General features: G+C 42.7%; 1 protein-coding gene across 1 annotated transcript; it reads left to right on the top strand.

The window, feature by feature from the left end:
• The first annotated feature begins 955 nt into the window (after window positions 1-955).
• Window positions 956-7442, top strand: LOC143103189 (sushi, nidogen and EGF-like domain-containing protein 1). Its single transcript, XM_076267007.1, has 9 exons — window positions 956-1017; window positions 4098-4118; window positions 4236-4363; window positions 4512-4790; window positions 4908-5003; window positions 5097-5253; window positions 5372-5395; window positions 6374-6456; window positions 6847-7442. Exons 1-9 carry the CDS (start codon window positions 975-977, stop codon window positions 6922-6924), a joined length of 909 nt encoding a protein of 302 aa, XP_076123122.1. The 5' UTR covers window positions 956-974; the 3' UTR covers window positions 6925-7442.
• The last annotated feature ends 14004 nt before the right edge of the window (window positions 7443-21446 follow it).

Below are 21446 nucleotides of genomic sequence, written 5' to 3'. Positions count from 1 at the left end.
TTCCTTGTCAAAAAAGAATGGCATTACAGTAATAACAACAGGCACAAAATACAAATGTCCTCCTGTTCATCGCGCCCCACCTGCCATGTCTCTATTCCCCACTAGTGGTGCCCACCCCACACTTTGAGAACCCCTGGTCTACAGTAACCACACCTGTAAGTCTCGACATGGTCAGAGTCTGTGCGTTCAAACATTTACCTGTGTTATGCAGGTGCAACCAGTGTAACAGGAAAACTTGTCCATTAAACTGGAGGATCAAAACAAGACTAGGGAGGTGAGAGTAGGGTCATGTGCTCAGACAACAGCGGTGGTGCAGTGGACTGACAGCATTGTTGGGGGGGGTGGGGGGGAGTCTGGGAGGAGTCTTTTCCCAGCAATTACTTAATCCTAGTTACTGTTTTTTCTACTTAAATGTGTGCTAGCTGACAGAGGGCCCAGACAAAGCTTTGGGATTCTGGAGATTCCCCACAGAACAGCTCACAAGGGACTTTGGTAAGGGCTCATGCCTTACTTTTCAAATTCTGCTTTTGCCTTTTATATCCATGGTAACGGTTAATCTTTCCTTTAGTGACTTGAAGAATATTCAAACTCATGGAGTCTGATACACTACTTTTACATGATACAGTACTTTTGACTGACTTCCTTGAAACTCTTTAGGACAGTAGTCATTGTTATTTAGAGTCCTTTTCCAAATGCCAGATGGTAATCAGTAACAATCAATCAGAACAATCAGATTGAAGAATATTCAACTCAAGGAGTTTGATTGATTTATTTAGCTATTGAGAGTCCTCTTCCAAATACTAGGGGCTCTACCTTTTTGATGGTAATCAGTAATCAATCAGAACCGCTAATTAAAAGACATATTACATCACACAAAAGTGATGCTGGTTTCCCTAGAGTCAGCAAAGCAAATAGTAACACCAAAATTATCTATATCTGTGTGTTAACAGGTGCAACTGGCAAGTCGCATAACCATGACTACTCCACTGTCATTGACTCTCATCATGGTGGCAATGGGTGAGATTGATCAGCTCTGTTTATCAATATTGATCAGCTCTGTTTATCTATATTCTTGCTCATTCACTTACCACAAAGTTATTTTTGGTATTACATGGCTCAGTCTTCAGGGCTCTAGAGTGCGACCACTGTACGACCAAAAGCTTTAAGGGTGCGACTAAAATTTTTCCTGGGTTGCACTGGTGCATCTAACGTCAGGCATGTTGTGAGTAAAAGTGAGCCAACAAAAAAAAAACAATCCCTAATTACTCCTTGTGGCCTGCTTATTCACAATCTGGGGAATTCTCCCATGTGCGTAAGGGTGCGTAAGTAAAAAAAAACAAAAAAAACACGTAACTATGTGCATTTCACTCTGCGCGAATTCTCTCCTTCGCTTACAGTAAATCTGTCATTTACACGTGATAGAGGGAGTTACGCGTTTTGGGAGGAGCAACCCCAAAATCTGGGCGTTTCTTATCTATACAACTCTTGTGCGCATTCTGCCATGGCTTAAGCACCTTTCCAGCTACGCGATCTGGAGGGCTGTATTAAGGTCGAGTGCCACTACAAGGTGAAACAGCATATTGCTTGATGTCGGCAGTAGGCCTAAATACATGTGGTTACACAAAACGTTATAAATTAACATTAGGCCTACAGTACGCGGTGGCATATTTCCCGACATTACCTTATCCATGAGGCTACATTGTTCAATAGTGAAAACCCCGTTATAATCACCCACTTTGGATTTTGGAGCTTACCGACTGTGCATCTTCAGTTTTAACTTGACGTGAAGTCATAATCATCATAATCATAACAATTCGACTGATGTCTTCATACATTTGCACTGACGTCTGCACTTGTCGAGCAGCGTTTATATTCGCCTGTCTCTTGATTCGTTTGTGATAAAGGCTGGTATTGTTATGCCAGTCTCTCTGCTGTATTCAAAACTGCAGGTGTCAGTGTACAGTTTTGTTAGCGTAGATAAATTGATATTATGAGAAGCAGCTGCCATTGAAACTTTCTTTTTCAACAGTGAGTTTTTAAATTATGGATCTACACACCTCAAGCACGTCTTGACTCTTTATAAACAAACCTCAAAGCAAAAGTGAAAAGTAATGGATGTTGATAGACAGAAAGCTGAATGGATGTTGATAGGCAGATTGTTTAATGGATGTTGATGGATAGTTTAATGGGTGGATGAGTGAATGGTTTGAAGAGGATGAATGGATAGAAAGTTGGATGGAATGTGCCTTATATCCTTGTAGAATGGAGAGACACAGAGGGTGTGTTTGAAACGGGTAAAGTTGCTGCCTTTTAAGATATCTAACTGGGGAGCAAGGCAGCAAGTGCGGTTCGAAACCGAAAAAACTAATTCTGCTGCCTTTTAAGATATCTTAGAATTCCCAAATAACGGTCATTTTTGAAGGCAGCATCGATGCACACTTCATTCTCCCTCCTACCCATAATCCCTTGCGGCAACGTCTGAAACAGCTGTGAAAGGTAAACAAACATGGCGGATGACATCGGTAATGGCTGCTGAATCTGTTTAAAATGTCATTTGTGTGACCTTATTTTGCTTAGATTTGTAGATAAGAGATGAAAAATAAACAACTTACTATCTGATTATGCCATTGTTGTAACCATTAATAGCGTCTGGTCTGATATATCTGCCGGCCGTAAAACTAATTTATACCGTTAGCCTGCTAGCTTACGTAAGCTAATTTAGTTTAACGTCAGGCCTTTGCTAACGTCATACCGTAGTGTTAACCAAAGATTCTAGAGTGCTACGCTCATTTTTAAAAGATGCATTTAATCCAAAGTCATGTCTAGTGAGACAGCTCTCTATGTAGGGAGGGAGGCAGTAGGCAGCTGTCTCCCGTTTCGAACACACCCAGAGAGTTGGCCTATAAGCAGAAAGCAGTTGATACAGGTGCAATCAGTTTAACTGGCCTTTTGATGGGTCCTAGTTGAGCAGCTGGAAGTTGATACAGGTGCAAATCAAGTTAATTAGTCCATTGTGATGTCATAGTGCTAATGTAAAGTCTATGGGGAAAAATAAGCTTGTTTTTTGTTAATATCTCAAAAAGTATAAAGTTTACAAAAGTGAAAAAAACATTCCTCGAGTGTCCTTTTCAAGACCTACGTTACAAAGTTTGAACGAAGTTTCTACGTTAAACGGTTGAAGCTGAATTAGACGCAGAAATTTGGTGGGAAGAAGAAGAAGAAGAAGAAGAAGAAGAAGAAGAAGAAGACTTCGGATAACAGAACAGCTGTAATTAAAGGAAAATTCGTTTTTAGCACTTTAAGGCCCTTTTCTGGTTTGTTTTGGATGAACTAGAGTGGTGGACACCGAAATTTTGACGATTGGTCCTATCTTGACTTTTCTGACTCGTTTTGAATCGCCTTTTCACTTCTCAGGGTGGCTGGCAATGGGCATACTGTAGTAGGCTACTCAAACATGTCCTAAAACAACCCTTAACGTTCGTTTTCAAAACTGTGCAACTCACCGAGTGGTTAGTGGTGTTCGTTGATGTTCCAAAACAAGTAGTGTAGCGAAATACAGTTTCTGTCGTCTTTTATTTGGCATTTTGTAAAATCCCATTGATTTCTGTTGGAAGACTCATTGCATGCTGCGCCACCGTCTATGCTTCAGGTTCAAATACGAATCATACATTGCGTAGATATATTTGCTTTTAATAGTCAACGAACTCCACTAACCACTCGGTGAGTTGCACAGTTTTGAAAACGAACGTTAAGGGTTGTTTTAGGACATGTTTGAGTAGCCTACTACAGTATATTGCCAGCCACCCAACTTCAGCTGTGAGTGTCATTTCCTGCGTTGATCTACAACCCAAATTCTGTTGAAGTTGGGACGCTTTGTAAAATGTGAATAAAAAAAAAACAATGTTATGATTTACAAATCATGTCTACTCTATATTTAACTGGGAATAGTTCAAGAGCAACATATGAACTGTTGAAGGAGAGAAATGTTATTATTTTGTGGATAAAATATGTTCATTTTGAATTTTTTGAACACATTTGTATATTTCACAATTGCATAATTCTGTGCATCTCATGATGTGTTGGTGTCTTCCTCTCAGGTGGGAGTACCAAGGCCCCGGGTGAGCACATTTCCCCTTCCTTCCACTGTCTGACTTTTAGACACATTTTAAATCACAACAGAAATAAAAAAGGGACTTTCTGACATTTTCCCTAATATGTTTTTGTTATCCCCTCAGGCATTTTCTATCCGTTTGGATCAGCTGCGGGTGATACAGATGCGGGTCGTTCAGATGACGGCAGCTCCCCTCTCATTCCCCTGCGCCGCTCTTTCCCTTACTTTGGTCGCACGTACCAGCAGATATACGTACGCAGTGCTCCACTTCCACCTGAGCATGACCCAGACCATGACATTATCATATGATTACCGTGAAAGCTACTGTAATTTCACTATACTGTGAAATCAAAGGAAATTCTGGGATATTAAATGCCACTTTCTTTATGGTGTCTTTCAGGTGAATCACAATGGACACCTCACTTTCAACCAGTCACTGTTTCAATACGTGCCTAATGAGTTCCCTGAGAACTCGGCCAGGGACATTATCGCCCCCTTCTGGACAGATTTAGACAATCGTGAAAAAGGGAACATTTCCTATCAGCAGTATACTACTGGTGATGTTCTTCAAAGTGCAACTCAAGATATCAACACCTACTTCCCCAATGTGACTTTCACTGCTACCTGGGTGTTTGTGGCCACATGGGACAGGATGGCCTATTATCCAAACACAGGAACAGTGAGTACCCTTTGTTGTTTTGGGGGAAATTATTCTACAATGGGCTCAGGGGAAACCTGCTCTACTTTCTCCACCTTAAAGCAACACAATGCAGTTATGTTACCTTCAAATTTTCAGGAAACGACCTTCCAGGTGGTTTTGATTTCCGACAGTAATCTGTCCTTTGTCTTCATGAACTATGGTGTCATTGCCCAAACTGAAAGGAAGGTACAGGTAAGATCACCACAGATGTGTTTTTGTTTGTTTTTCATTTTTCCATTTGAGCAAAGTTCTGCCAATATAGTTTACTTTAACACCTCTCTCCAGATTGGATACGACACCATCGGCTCAACCCACTACGGATCTCTACGCACCTGCTATCCAAACAACACCATAGACATAGTGAACTTACACACCTCCAGCAACATCAATGTTCAGGGCCGCTGGGTCTTTGCTACGTCCCTCCATTCAGAGGGCTTCAGTTGTGAGTATTACGTCATTTCCTGTGTTCATTTTCATCATTCTCTCTGTGCTGCATAAGCAGTAACAGTGTTTTGTGATGTAACAGCTCTTCCCATTATGGGGTCTGATGTGCTTTTTAGGTCCAAACTATCCAGGATTATCAGGTAAACTGAGTTTCACTTGTATTTACACCAGACACATAATACCATAGTGATCTGCAGTTGAGAGGATTGTAGACTGTAAGGCTCTGCTGAATTCCACTATTTAATGAACAAATTCAGCTCTCAACGTCTCCAGTAAAACTCAAAACGCAAGGGGCTGCAATAAGGAATAGTTTGAATAGTTAGTTAGTAGAATAGTTTGATGCCTTCTACTAAACTAAGGATATACTTGCAGAGAAGTCAACATTTTGCTTCACGTAAGCTTGCTTGGAGAATGGATGCAACAGGCGTCACACAAAACTTCATAAAATCCAGTGCTTTATCAGGATGTATAGAGAAAACAAAATCCAGTGCTTTATCAGGATGTATAGAGAAATCCAGTGCTTTATCAGGATGTATAGAGAAATCCAGTGCTTTATCAGGATGTATAGAGAAAACAAAATGCCCTTCCTTTTTCCTTCTCCTTATTTGTGTAAAAGTGCATCCATTCTGCCAGAAATCTTACGTTGAACAGAATGTTGGATTCTCTGCAGTGCATCCATTCTGCCAGAAATCTTACGTTGAACAGAATGTTGGATTCTCTGCAAGTTCATCCTTAGTTTAATTTGTAGAAGGCACCAAACTTGCCTGTGATTTTTATGCAACACGTTAAGAACAATGAATCAGTGAATAAGGAGTTATATGTGTGAAATATCTACTTATTAGCCCCGCATATGGAGCAAGAGTGAAATAATATTAACAGTGTTTTAGGATTAGGAGGGCTATTTCTTAGGAACTAACATTAAGAAATACGAGACAATGGTCAAAATCTTCCTTGACTTCGACTGCAGCATCCAACCAATGTCAAATACAGCCTGCAAAAATGTCATTCTTCACAAGTAAAGAAATAATTAATCAGATATATGGATAAATATTTGTTCACCATAAAGGAGTATATGGTTTGCTTGTACATTGCAAATTCTTTTGTTTTATTTACCATAGATGATGTCGTTGGTATACGTCTGAAAGTTTCTTCAGCTGAAAGTCTAAGTGAGGCTGAGATTGAGGAACGGATACTGAAGCCAGTGAGTAAAGCCAGAGACAAACCGTATAGAGATAGTTTGGCCAACTAGGGAATCGAATGTGTGTCATGTTGGATATCAATATATCTGTAAGGTCCTTTTACATATTGAAACGTTGATGATAGCATTTATATGCCTGTTATAATGGTGAAAATAAGCAATTTATTTCAACATAGCATATTTGCCCCATAGGGGTACACTGTAGAGTCATCTGACGTTGGTATCCAACATGGTGGAGTTGGTCAAACTCTCTCTATATACGGCTCTGAGTAAAGCAGCAAAGTACTGCCGCCTAGAGGCCATGCTGGATGCTACAGAACACAACTGTTCGATCTGTTTGTTCTTGGTCTTAAACACATACTAACTTTACCTTGGTGTGTTGTGTGGCCCTAGTTGGGAGAACTCCTAAAGAAACGTGGAATAAACGTCTCTGACATACGCTTGCGAAAGATTTACAAGACAGAACTCTGAGAGAAGAACAGAGAGAAGAGGATGAGAAGGATGCAGGATACGGACCCAAACACCACCCAACAGCTCACCACTGGAGTCCAAACACCACCCAAATACCCTCAGACACCACCCAAACCTCCACTGAAACACCATCCAAACATCCTCACCTTCAGACACCACCAAAACATCCTCACCCTCATACACCACCCAAACACCCTGAAATACCACCCAATAGCTTACCTCTGGAGTTTAAACTCTACCCACACACCACCCAAACATCCTCACACACCACCCAGACATCCTCAAACACCACCCAAACACCCTCAAACACAACAACAAGACATTGCATTGATATTGTGCTTTTGAAGGTACCCAAAGTGCTTCACATTGAAGGGGGAACGAATATGAATACTTTATTGTTCTTTATAAGTGGAAAGACATATAAACATAAACAATAATCCCACAATACACAATCAAGCATTGAAGCACTGCACTTGTACAAAGCAGAAGAGGAGAACACTAAGTTATGATAAAAAATACATTTAAAATAGCCTACTAAGTTAATATAAAAGTACATTAGCACTCAGTAGAGTGTTTAGATTAATAAAGTAGCTGAGGAGTAGTAAATATAACACAATACAATACAATAATAAATAAAATAAGTAATAAGACCAATAAAGAACTGAGAATCCTGAGAATCCTGTATTATTAATCGCCCTTATTCCTTTAGGGACAAAGGAATTCTTAAAGATGTTTTTAATAGCGTTGGGCACCCTAAAACGCCTCCCAGAGGGTAGGAGCTCAAATTCACAGTACAGAGGATGGGAGGGGTCATTTATGATTTTCCTGGTTTTGTTTAAAATCTGTTCATCATACATCATACTTAGTTGCTTTTGCTGCTTTCCTATGATCTTTGAGGCCATATTCACTATTCTCTGTAATTTATTTTTTCGCTGCATGTTCAGGTTGCCATACCACATTATCATATTAAATGATAAAATGCTTTCAACAAGATTTTTATACACTGTTTGCAGGATGTCCCTGTTCACGCCAAAGTTTCTGAGTCTACGTAGAAGGTAAAGCCGTTGTGAGCACTTTTTATAAATAAAATCTGTGTTTTCTTTAAAGCTGAGGTTGCTGTTTAAAAGAGTGCCAAGGTATTTAAAAACATTTACCACTTCCACTCTCTGTCCCTTTATAATTATTGGCGGTAACAGGTCCATATCATTCTGAATGATAAGTTCTTTTGTCTTACTTACATTCATTTCTAAGAAGCTATTTTGGCACCATTGCTGAAAAGATGATGTGTGGCCGGCGTAGGCATGTTCTTTTTCCACATCACCTTTCTGCATTAAACCAACCAGGGCCATGTCACCAGCATATTTAAGTAAACTAAAATGTTGTTCTTGAATTTTAAATTCGTTCGTGTATATAGAGAACAGTAAGGGAGATAAAATGGTACCCTGCGGTGCTCCAGTGTTTAGCACAGTGGGCTCTGACTTGATGTTCCCCAAGACAACCTGTTGAGGGCGGTCTGAGAGAAAATCCCTAACCCAATGAATTACCCCACCATTAACCCCTAAATCAACAAGTCTTTGCAGCAGTACATGAATTTGCATAGAATTAAAAGCAGATGCAAAATCTATGAACAAAACTCTAGCATAATGAGAGGGAACCTGTAGATCAGTGGTCCCCAAACTTTTTCTTCCGAGGGCCAGCTCACTATGCCTGGCTCTAAGAGAGGGCCAGAGACTCGGAGTATATCAGTAACCATAAATAGCTTAGCGCTGTGAACAAAGGCAGTCTACCTTAGTTGAATATTCCATTACATTTAATCTATAGGCTATTGCAATTTAATACTATTGTTATCTGTGTTTATATTGCCATCTTGCCATATCAGTGTAAAATGTAGCTCAAATGAAATAATACTAATAATAGCATTCTCAAAACTATAAGCAGGGAGTCCCAAAAGTATATTTTGAACTCTGAACTTTGCATACACAGCTCAAGTTGTGAACAAGCAATATCCTACAAATGTAAAGTTTTATGAAGTGGTGGCAGAAACATCTGAAATGACCACCATTCTAACTTTCACTCACCTGATGAGAACTTTGTGAACTCTGTATTTTATTCTGTAGTGAATAAAAAATATAAATAATTATACCAGAAAGATCCAGAATTATGACTTGAATAGAAGTTAGTTAGTTATTAACAATTAATTGATAAACTTTTAGAATACCTTTGAGCACTGATGCAGTCAGCAGAGGCCTCTTACATTGTTTGCAGGTACAGTAGGTCTACTATACATTTCATTCCGTTTTCGATGGCAAACGCGAAACAGCGCCAAAACAACCACCAGTGGACAAAAAGAGTATTACATGTGCACTGTTAAGACCCGCCATAGAGAATGAATGGGCAAATTACGGAGGTTATAGTTTGACGATGTACTCCCGTGTGGGCCGGATCCTATATACCACGGACATGTTTTGGGGGGCCACCTAAAATGAGGTGGCGGGCCGGGCTGTAGTTTGGGGACCACTGCTGTAGATGTTTGGCTAAGACATCGAACAGTGTTGTAGTTGCATCATCTGTACCCCTTTGACATTTATATGCAAATTGAAGTTGGTCTAAGGTGTTGGACACACTGGATGTTATATGTTTACTCACTACTCTCTCCATGCATTTTCATAGAAAGGAAGTGAGAGCAATGGGTCTAAAGTGATTCAGTTCAGTTGCACCAGGTTTTTTTGGAACTGGCACAATATTTGACTGCTTCCATGTCTTGGGAACTGTGGATGTCTGCAGCAGAATCTGAAACAAGTTGGTGAGCACACCCTTTAGCTGGTGAGAGCAAAACTTGAGGACTTTACCACTTAAGCCATCAGGGCCGGGGGCCTAATTGGGCTTTATACGGGTCAGGCTTGAAAGGATTTCATGTTCAGTGAGATTAATTAAGTTGTATTCTGGGACAGATTTACAAACTTCCTCCCGCTCAGTGCTGAAGTCTATCTTATCAAATCTACTGTAGAAAATATTCAAGTCATTTGCAAAAGATAGGGTAGGGGGTGGGCCACCTCATTGTTTTGTTTCCCTCCCCATCATTTGATTTAGACCTTCCCATGCAGTTTTGGCATTGCCAGAACAAAATTGCTTCTCCACTTTATTTCTATAGTCCAACCTAGCCTTCTGCAGTTTGCTTCTCAATTCACATCTTTTTTTCCTCACAAGGTCCACATTACCAGCTTGTTTTTTCTCTATTATGCATGCCTTTAAGTCCCTCGTAATCCATGATTTTTTATTGGGGTAGATCCGTATAGTCTTTGTCTGGATGACGGTGCTCTCGCAGAAAATTAAATATGATGTGATCGTTTCAGTCAGTTCATGTGGGTCGTCACAAGAATTAAAAAAGATCTGCCAGTCTGTTTCGTCCAGACAGTCTCTCAGCTCCTCCTTGCTGGCATCGGTCCATACTTGAATATCTCGCGTTACTGGCTTGTCGCGCTTCAGTTTCGCTCTGTACCGTGGCAGCAGGTGCACAACGTTGTGGTCCGATTTGATAGATTTATACGCATCTTATGTTACCAAAACATTTATCTAGGATGCGCGTTGCGCGTGTGGGGCAGTCCACGTACTGATGGAGCGTGGGCAGATGACTTGACAAGTCACACAAGTTTAAGTCCCCTAGGATAAACACTGGCTGTTCCGTTGACCGAGCCATTGCATTATTATAGCTGTCCGCAAGTTTGGACGCCGCCCTTTCAAAGTCCGGTCCGCACATAAGTTAAAATAATAGTAATCTGGCCAAACTCTCTCGGTAAATAAAAAGGACGAAATGAAACCACCAGAATTTTGTAGTCAGACTGTCTCCCGTACAGTATACTGTGTAGCCCATCTTTCATCAAAGTACATGCATAGGCCACCTCCAATAGATTTGTTTGATTTGTGCGCATCTCTATCTGCCCTTATCAGAGTGCAACCGGGCAGTTTCGGGTCTGGCATGTCCTTTTTAAGCCAGGTCTCTGTGAAGCAGATTAAGTTACTTTGTCTATATGTAACAGTGATGCTTTAGTTTCTTCCACTTGCATTCATTTTTGAGTTGTTTTCTTACATACTGGTAACAGTTGGTTGAGTACTGGCCTCTAGTGGTCATACACGTAAAACTGCGTGGCTTTCCTCATAGTTTGAGGATTAGAGCCAGCGGTAAGTTGTATGTAAACAGAACTCCCACATAACTAGATTAGAATTCAGTACTAACATTCCAAATCAACACCTATGGTCTCAAGGTGTTATGCACTTCCTTTGCCAATGTAACCTGTGTATTTTGTGTAGTGTTTTTGTACATTAGAAGACATTTTACGTCGGAAATGTCAAATCACACGTGTGGATAGCTAATATTTCTTCTCCCTCTCATATTAGCATACTGTGTTAGAATCCATGCTGCTGCCTTGCTACGGAATCCCAAAGTGTTATCTCTCATGCCAGGTACATGTTATATAATTTGTTAGTATATCTGTATTGCATTTTTACTTTATTCATAAATACTAGATAGTTTGAGGATTAGAGCCAGCGCATACTGTGTTAGAATCCATGCTGCTGCCTTGCTACGGAATCCCAAAGTGTTATCTCTCATGCCAGGTCAATAAATGACGAACTGGTTCCACGTCTCCTTGCCATTTCTTGAGAAAACACAACGCAGACAAGTAGAAGGGGTTACAATGGTGCCGTGACCCGACGCTTCAATTCTTCAGCGTTTGCTGATCTTCGTGGGACAACGGAGCCATTTTCATCCGACGACGTGGGATTCCGAGGCGAGATAGTTGCATTCACACTGGTAGCACTGCTAACTTGAATGACACCATAACGTTTAGCTGCGCATTTTTATATGACGCATGTTCTATGACGAGTGTTGAGATAACTTTCATAGTTAATGTACATTGACCTTTGAATTGACTGTTAATATTTTCAGTGTAGTTTGATCTTTTTGCCACTGATTTAGTACTCTACTTTTTGTTTTGCATTTGCCACTGTATTAATAGGCTGTTATATCGTTTTTCTTTGTTTCCCTACTTTCATTTAGTGATGGATAATAGGGCTGATATTAGCAGGCTGGGTATTGGGAGGGCAAGTGATTTTGAGAGTTCAGGGAGGGCATATGCTACACCTGGGAGAGGTCGTGGGGGGGCTCAGCCATGTTTTCCTGGGTAGTTAGCTGCTACACCTGGCCCTGTAGATTTAGTGGATACTGGTAATATGCATAATGAGGGAGCGTGTGGAGGTAGTGTATTGTTTCCTGGTAATGGTCCAGTGCCCCTCACATCCACCCCCGTCAATTCATCTGAGACAGAGACCACAATGAGACATCTAGGTGTTTTGATTGCTGAAATAGGCAAACACATAGGTGACACGGTTACAGCTCATTTGATTTCTGACCGGAATCATGTAGGCCCACAGGCTCACAGCACTGATAATAGCCACCAGCCCCAGAGTACCATGGTGGATATGTCCCAACTTAATGTGGTGGTGAAGTCGGAGGTCAAAGACCCACCCACATTTCGTGGTGATGGGACCGATAAATGCACTGTGGGTGAGTGGGTGGATTTAATGGAGATATTTTTTAAGAAAAAAAAAGTTGTCCTCGCCGACAAAGCAGACGAGATACTAAGCAAACTAATGGGCAGGGCTAAGGACGTGGTCAAAATAGCACTTAGAAGTGACCTCTCTCGTGATGCAGCCCAGCATCCTGAAGTTATCTATATGATTCTTAAACAGCACTTCAGTACTAATTCATATTCATGTATGCCACTCGCAGACTTTTACAGCACGTTGCCTGCACAAAAGGAGGGCGTTCTTGATTATTGGGTCCGCCTGAACAAGGCTGCGGATGTAGCTGATGAGTGCCTTCAGCGTCAGGGTAAGCGGATGGAGGAGATGAACAAGGAGGTGGCAATGATGTTTGTGCGCCACTGCCCTGATCAGTCTCTCGCCATGGTGTTCAAGAGTAAGCTTGTTGAACAGTGGACGGCTAAAGAGGTCCAGGAAAGAATTGATGAGCATCAGAGTGAGGTCAGGATTAGAGACCGTAAGCGTGTAGATGTCAGCTGCTTGCCCAGGCAGAACACCGCGCTCATGCATGGCCATGAACAGGGCCACAGTGCTAATGCTTCAGATTATGGATTGCAGTCCTGTAGACAGAAAGTAGAGCAGCCTCGCAACTCTGAGTCTGGGCTCACTTCACAGCATGGTGTGGCCAACATGACTGACATGCTCAGTAAAGTCCTAGAAAGTCTCAATGCCCTCCATGCTGCTAACACTTTCAGTGCTCCACGGCGTGATAGGAAAGAACGTGGCAGATGTCGAATATGTGGTGAGGGATCTCACTCAACACTTGAACACTGCAGAAACCATCGCCTGTGTTTTGGTTGTCATAAGCCTGGTCACCTGCGACAGTCCTGTCCTTCAGCTCCTCAGGCTTCTCCAGCAGATGTGCCATCGTCATCCCCTCAGTTAAACTAAATAGCCCGCATTCGGTGAGGGTCAATGTGGGCGTTTTTAGTGCATCCCTCGATCATTCTCTTGATTTAGAGACCATGTTTGAATCAGTTAAGCAGTCCTTGCCAAGCACTGCCACAGTCATCATGCAGAATACATCACGTTTACGCACAAGTGACAGTTTGTTTTATACTCCTGTTGTTATAAATGGATCGTCTACTGTGAGAGCCATGCTTGATACAGGATCGATGGCATGCACCATAAACGAAGATGTTGAGAGAAAATTAACTGAGGACGGTTCTTTGGATTGTAATGTGAAGTCCGACACTGATATTGTCTTAGTAGGCTGTGGAGGAAAGCTTGTGTATCCTAAGACAGTCTATGACCTCCAATTTGACCTTTATGGATGTACTGTTGTTGTGCCCACACTGGTAGTGCCCGGTCAGATTGATGATTTGATCATTGGTACGAATGTAATTACGTTTTTGACCCATAAATTCAAGGACAATGACATGTATTGGAAAGTGGTCTCCACCCAGTACAGTTCAGATGTTGGAGACGGCCAGGATGACTTTGTTGCCATGCTTGCTGGCGTGCGCCAATGGAAAGGTGATGATCTCCCAGATAAAGTGGGTACAGTGAAGCTCCGCCAAGCTGTTACTCTTCTCCCGGGCCATGAGCATCTGGTCTGGGGCAAACTCCCGGAAAGCTTGCGTGGCCCCCCAGGTTCCACAGTTATGGTTGAGCCAACCTCATCACGAGCAGTCCCTAGAAACATCCTAGTTGGTCGTGTGGTTACGCCATTATGGGGTGATGGGTGGGTTCCCATGAAAATAATGAATCCAACTGATAAGCCTGTTGTGCTTAGGAGGAATGCAAAAGTGGCCGATGTCCATCCCTGCTTGGCATTGGAGGACATGCAAGATGGTGAGCTGTCCCGCCTTGTATCTAATAGCCAACACAGTAGCAACACACGGGTGCCAATCGCCAGCATTGCGGAAACATTAAAAGAGCATGGCCTCAATGATCGATCTGGATATTGATTCTTGTGAAGTGTCCGAGAGCTGGAAAAATGACATGTGTAAACTTGCAGTGACTTATTCAGACATTTTTTCCAAGCATAGCTTAGACTGTGGTGAGGTGAAAGATTTTGTCCACCGTATCCATTTGGTGGATAGTAAGCCATTCAGGTTGCCATACAGGCGAGTGCCTCCCGCTGACTATCAGAAACTTCGAGTTGTACTGAATGAAATGGAGGAGAGAGAGATTATTAGAAAGTCCTCGAGTGAATTTGCATCGCCACTGGTTCTTGTGTGGAAAAAGAACGGAGATCTGAGGCTCTGTACAGACTTTCGGTGGCTGAATGCGCGTACAGTCAAGGATGCGCACCCACTGCCCCACCAAGAAGACTGCCTTGCTGCGTTAGGCTGGAATGTGTTTTTCAGCACAATGGACTTAACCTCAGGCTTCTATAATATTCCTCTCCATGAAGATGATAAAAAGTTTACTGCCTTTTCCTCTCCTGTTGGCCTACATGAATATAACAGACTCCCTCAAGGGCTCTGCAACAGCCCTGCAAGCTTTATGAGGATGATGATGTCCATTTTCGGTGACCAAAATTTCATGAGTTTGCTCTGTTATCTTGACGATCTCATGACATTTGCCCCAAATGAGGCAGAGGCTTTGAAGAGGCTTGAAATGATTTTTCAGAGGCTGCGTTTACACAATCTGAAACTCGCGCCTAAAAAATGCTTTCTGCTCCGACGTTCTGTGCGCTTTCTTGGTCATGTCATAGATAGTCAAGGTATCTCTACTGACCCAGCCAAAGTAGAGGCGATCACTGGTGTGACCAGAGTGGATCTTATGAAAGCTGATGGACTGACTCCTGATGCCAGGAAGATTCAGTCATTTTTAGGACTAATCATGTGGTACCAGCGATTTATTGAAAACTGCTCCACTATAGCTAAGCCACTTTATAATCTTGTGTCTGGATGTAAGAGGGTCGGGATGAGGAAAGGGGGAAGGAGAAAACAGACTTTTGCATCCAGACAGTTGACTGCAGCTGATTGGACCCCTGTCTGTGAGCAAGCCTTGCATCAGCTGAAAGGGTCTCTGCTCGCAAATGTTGTGTTGGCACACCCCGATTTCACCAAGCCTTTTATATTGTCTACGGATGCTTCTTCCGATGGCTTGGGTGCCGTCTTGTCTCAGGTTATGCCAGGGGAAGATCGAGCCCGCCCTATAGCCTTTGCTAGCAAAACTTTGAATAAGGCCCAGAGCAAGTATCCCGCCCACCGCCTTGAGTTTTTTGCTTTGAAATGGGCAGTCTGTGAAAAGTTTAGTCATTGGCTGAAGGGCCACAAATTCACAGCATGGACAGACAACAATCCGCTCACCCATATTCTGACAAAGCCTAGGTTGGACGCATGTGAGCAACGCTGGGTGGCTAAGCTTGCAGCCTATGAATTTGATGTCAAATACGTCCCTGGAACTAAAAATGTAGTTGCTGACGCGCTGAGTCGGACCCCTTTTGCAGCAAAGACAGTGAGTCACCGTCTTATTCACGAACCTTACTCTGCACTTCTTTCAGCATCAGAACATCTGCCTGGCGCTGAATTACAGGACTTGTTCCGTCAGTCTACAGTCTGTCAAGCAACTCAGCATATTTGTGAAGCCGGAGGGTCGAACGATCAACATTCTGCTGTTGCTTCATTGTCTGCTGTGGAAGTGGCTGCAGTTATGAGTGGCCACACTGATTGGGAGATGTCTACAAGAGTGAGAGCTATTCCCTTAGCCAGTCATCTTCAGGGATTGACTGACATAGGTCAGAATAAATTGCCATCCTTCTCAGCGTGTGAGTTGCAAGAGAGACAACGTGATGATGCTGACCTTGCTCGTGTCATTTTTTATGTTGGGCGAAAGCGGCGGCCTTCCAGACGTGAACGGGCACAGGAGAACTGGACTACACTGAGGCTTCTAAAGCAGTGGGAGAAATTGGCTTTATTAGATGAGATCTTATATAGAGTGTCAAAAGATCCAGCCATTGGTAAGAAAAGATTTCAGTATGTTGTGCCGCAATCCCTGAAGCCAGATGTTCTTCAAGGCTGCCATGAAGATGCTGGACACCAGGGTCAGCTTCGAACGTTACACCTAGTCAAACAGAGGTTTTATTGGGCCAGTATGGAAAGGGATGTTGGGCACCATGTGAAATGTTGCACCAGATGTGTGGTGAGCAAAACACCAGAGCCTGAAGGTCGCGCTCCTCTTGAATGTGTCAAAACAACTTCGCCCCTAGAGTTAGTCTGCATTGATTTTTGGACCGCAGAGGATGCGAAGAACAGAACCGTCGACGTCTTAGTGGTGACTGATCACTACACAAAGCTGTCCCACGCATTCTGCTGCCCAGACCAGACAGCAAAACAGGTCGCCCGGAAGCTGTGGGATAATTTTTTTTGCTTCTATGGCTTTTCTGAGCGCATACACTCAGATCAGGGTGCGAACTTCGAGAGTGATCTGATTGCTGCCCTTCTTCAGATCTCGGGCGTGAAAAAATCCCACACAACTGCCTATCACCCTATGGGTAATGGTCTCGCTGAGCGGTTTAACCGTACGCTCGGTAACATGATCAGGACGCTTCCACCCAGAGAGAAAAAGTCTTGGCCTCAGATGCTACACACACTGGCGTTTATGTACAACTGTACTGTCCATGAGACAACCGGTTTTCCCCCATTCTATCTAATGTTTGGCCGCATCCCACGGCTTCCCGTGGATGTGTTGTTTAAGTCTGTACTGAGGGAAGATGGTGATGCTGCTTACCCTAAGTTTGTTGACTCCCTCCACAGAGATCTCAGGGAGGCAATGCTTCTTGTCGAAAAGAATACAGGCAGAGAGCAGAAACATCAAGCTCGAATCTACAACAGACGGGTGAAGGGTGGTCAGATTGTGTGTGGAGACAGGGTGTTGCTCGCTAACAAGGGTGAGAGAGGCCGAAAGAAGTTGGCTGATAAATGGGAAAATGTTGTGTATACCGTGACTGACTGTGATCCTAAGACCCACATTTTCAAAATTCTCAATCCAGTCACTGGACAGACTAAAGTTGTTCATCGCAACATGCTCTTATGTGTCAATTTTCTTCCTGTCATGGCCGAAGCAGAGGAAGAGGGTGTCTCTTTGTATTCCTCCTGCAGTGTCGAAGGTGACTGTGACACCAATGTTTCTTCTAACCAACACACAGAGTGCGTAGACAAAACCGTCCGCACTAAGGAATGGGTTTCTCAGATCCCTGTTGAGGAGCCTGACGGATTGCATACAAGCCCTGATGGTGATAACCATTCACAGACTCAAGATATAGCTGTATTAACTGTGGGACATGACTCTGTGACCAATAGTGTTGAGGTTGATATTGCTGTGCAGGGTCAGGAGATCTGTGTTTCTGACACAAATACTGGACAGGCAGTTGGTGATATATGTTTGGGCCAGACTGCACCACACACACACACTGAGCTCCTACATTCCCCTGATTCCTCACAGGCCGAGGCCCACCTTTCTGGCACTTTTACACATAGGTCCAGAGTAGGTCGTATTATTAGACCTGTAAATAGGCTTCTTTACAATATGTCAGCCCAGAAAATTTCACCAGCACATAGACTTAGGAAATGGGCCAGTTCAGTTCTCAGTCTAGGAACTATTGGTTAAGGTAAACTCTTACCTTCTTTCTTTCTTTTTTGTTTGTTTGTTTATTTTCTTTTGTTTGAATACAGTGGCTTGATGCTTTTGTGGCACTGATATGGCGCACTGGATGAGTTGATTATGGATGAGTTGAATATGTGAAGTGTAAATGGCACTTTATGGGTCTTCATTGAAGGGTTTGTGAATAGCGCTGCACTAACCCTCGTGAGTTCTTTAGTGAACAGCCTTTTGGTTGACAGAGGTATGCGAGAGATGCCTATTTCAATTCAGGAATGTATTGTGATAGTTGTTTGTGATGTGTATTGTGTATAATGATGTTCTAGTATGTGCTTAGAATGCTGTTGTCTTTGTACCTGGTCATTTTTCCATGTTATGAGCTGAGATTTCATGTAGAATTGTTATTAGGGGATGTCCTATGCAGGGGTATGGGTGATTTGTTTTCTTGTTTTTTTGTGCAAGTGGAATTAAGAGGGGGAGAATGTAACAGTGATGATTTAGTTTCTTCCACTTGCATTCATTTTTGAGTTGTTTTCTTACATACTGGTAACAGTTGGTTGAGTACTGGCCTCTAGTGGTCATACACGTAAAACTGCGTGGCTTTCCTCATAGTTTGAGGATTAGAGCCAGCGGTAAGTTGTATGTAAACAGAACTCCCACATAACTAGATTAGAATTCAGTACTAACATTCCAAATCAACACCTATGGTCTCAAGGTGTTATGCACTTCCTTTGCCAATGTAACCTGTGTATTTTGTGTAGTGTTTTTGTACATTAGAAGACATTTTACGTCGGAAGTTTCAAATCACACGTGTGGATAGCTAATATTTCTTCTCCCTCTCATATTAGCATACTGTGTTAGAATCCATGCTGCTGCCTTGCTACGGAATCCCAAAGTGTTATCTCTCATGCCAGGTACATGTTATATAATTTGTTAGTATATCTGTATTGCATTTTTACTTTATTCATAAATACTAGATAGTTTGAGGATTAGAGCCAGCGCATACTGTGTTAGAATCCATGCTGCTGCCTTGCTACGGAATCCCAAAGTGTTATCTCTCATGCCAGGTCAATAAATGACGAACTGGTTCCACGTCTCCTTGCCATTTCTTGAGAAAACACAACGCAGACAAGTAGAAGGGGTTACATATAGTCTCTGTCGTGCTGAAGTTTCGCCATCAATTCGTTAATTTTGTTGCTGATTGATCGGACATTAGAAAGAGTCATTGTGGGCAGAGGGTGTTTGGATCCGCGTCTCCTTACTCTCTCCCGTACACCTCCTCTAGAGCCCCTCTTTTTAATTCTGCCCTTTGCCCTTGTTTTTGGTCGTGCCCTTGTTTTTGGAACCTCACTAACCACCACCATTGATGGTGATGCACGACACCCATTATACGCCAGAATGCCATTAATGGCCCCCCACTTGGCAGCCATTCTCGGCACACTTTGGGCAGTTATCGGGCATCTATTTCAGGGCAGAACTGTGTGCGCAAGGCTTCACTACACCAACCTCATTTACGGCCATTGCCTCTGTGAGTTTCCCATCCAGTGTGTCTATGGAGTTTGAATGGGAGTACCTGACTTTGCATGCTCTTGTACAATCACTATATGCATTATGTCCCAACAAGTAGACAAAATTAGCAAAGCCACGAAACAGGTTGTTTTGCTAATTGGCAATTTGCTATTAGTCATGAAAACTTTGTTTGAAGTACCAATGCACAAATACTTACCAAAACATGCTTCCGCAGATTAGATGTGGAGTTATTGAATGCTGCCAGTTCAGTCACCTTTGGCAGACACATCTGGCATTGCATGATGATATGTTGGCCCTCTTGAATTTAAATGAAAAGCAGTCTTTCAAATGTGGCCAAGGATTTTCGTCGTTTTGGGCAGTAGAATTCGATGTTTCAGCTAGCATTTTTAGTGAAACGTAGTGAACTCTGAACTGTCGTCGCTCTCCTGATCCACCTCCATCTCGTTCCCAATCTCCTACAGAAAGACTTGGCGCCTGGTAGCCTAGATCTACATGATCACGTCACTCACTATAGTGGTTCCGGGCGCGATTTTTTGTCTTCCTTTCGGTTTTCCTTAGTCAAAGTTTTTTTTTTACTCAGTAACGGATGGGATTTGTAATGTAGCGAAATACAATACTTCACTCAAAACTTAATCAAGTAAAATTTTAATTACCGAAAAATACAAAATACACAAAAAACCTACTCAATACAGTAACTTGAGTAAATGTATTTCGTTACTTTCCACCTCTGCCACACACCACCCAACAGCTCACCACACTGGAGTCCAAACACCACCCAACAGCTCACCACCCAACAGCTCACCACACTGGAGTCCAAACACCACCCAACAGCTCACCACACACCACCCAACAGCTCACCAGCCTGGAGTCCAAACACCACCCAACAGCTCACCACACACCACCCAACAGCTCACCACACTGGAGTCCAAACACCACCCAACAGCTCACCAGCCTGGAGTCCAAACACCACCCAACAGGTCACCCCACTGGAGTCCAAACACCACCCAACAGCTCACCACACTGGAGTCCATCATTAGGGTTTCTACTGTGAAATGAGGCACAAGGACAGAACAGAAGGTCAACATGTTCTGTACAGAACCCTCCTGAAGAGTAAGATGCAGATGGGGATGGACACTAACTTTGAACTAACAGCAGGGAAAGACACCAGGCCCAACTTGAAATGGACATACAGTACGCAGACACAGTGGCGTAACAAGCCAATGGTGGACCCAGGTGCGAGAGCGCTACGCGGGCCCCATACTGAAGAACTTCCCAGGAAGGATTAGCTCTGATACATGCAATACACATTAAGGGTGACTTCAATTGTTTATGCAAAGGGCCTGAGGCACCGAAGTAGTTTAGTAGTTACAGATTACAATTTCAAATAAAAAACACACGACTACATATCCATTACATGTAAAAACATTAACAAATAATTGTATTAACAGCCTGCAGGCCAGGGTAATCTAATATTACTGCATTAACATCAACTCGCATGGAATTATGGGAACACTCAATGCGCCTCTTCAACCCTCTGAAACTGCAAGCGTAGATTGCTTGCTTATAAACTCGCACTGCGCAGAAACAAAACTTAATGTAGCCTAACTTATTTAACCGTCCAGAAACCAAATAAAATCATTCATATGCATACAATCCCCAATATGCGTGAATTAGGCCATTAGAAGAAGGCCATCTTACGAGCCTTTCGTTGTGCAAAATCGTCAACGATGTTCTCAATATTTAATGCTCTGGCTCTCGTATTTTCAATGGACAGGATAGCTAACCCACGGAGCCTCTCCTGCCCCATGCTGCTCCTTAGGTATAGGTCTTAATAAATT

Source organism: Alosa pseudoharengus, unplaced genomic scaffold (genome assembly GCF_046254945.1).
Source record: "Alosa pseudoharengus isolate Yale_2024_CS ecotype anadromous, Long Island Sound unplaced genomic scaffold, YU_APseudo_1.1 YU_APseudo_1.1_scf_4, whole genome shotgun sequence".
Taxonomy (NCBI): Eukaryota; Metazoa; Chordata; class Actinopteri; order Clupeiformes; family Clupeidae; genus Alosa; species Alosa pseudoharengus.
This window is presented reverse-complemented; position numbering and strand designations above follow the sequence as displayed.

Bases quoted from the DNA above. Each gene is read 5' to 3' on its own strand.
- LOC143103189 (XM_076267007.1), top strand. From the start codon at position 975: ATGACTACTCCACTGTCATTGACTCTCATCATGGTGGCAATGG. The intron at 4,119-4,235 runs GTGAGCACATTT...TTATCCCCTCAG, and splicing joins TGGGAGTACCAAGGCCCCGG to GCATTTTCTATCCGTTTGGA. The intron at 4,791-4,907 runs GTGAGTACCCTT...TCAAATTTTCAG, and splicing joins ATTATCCAAACACAGGAACA to GAAACGACCTTCCAGGTGGT.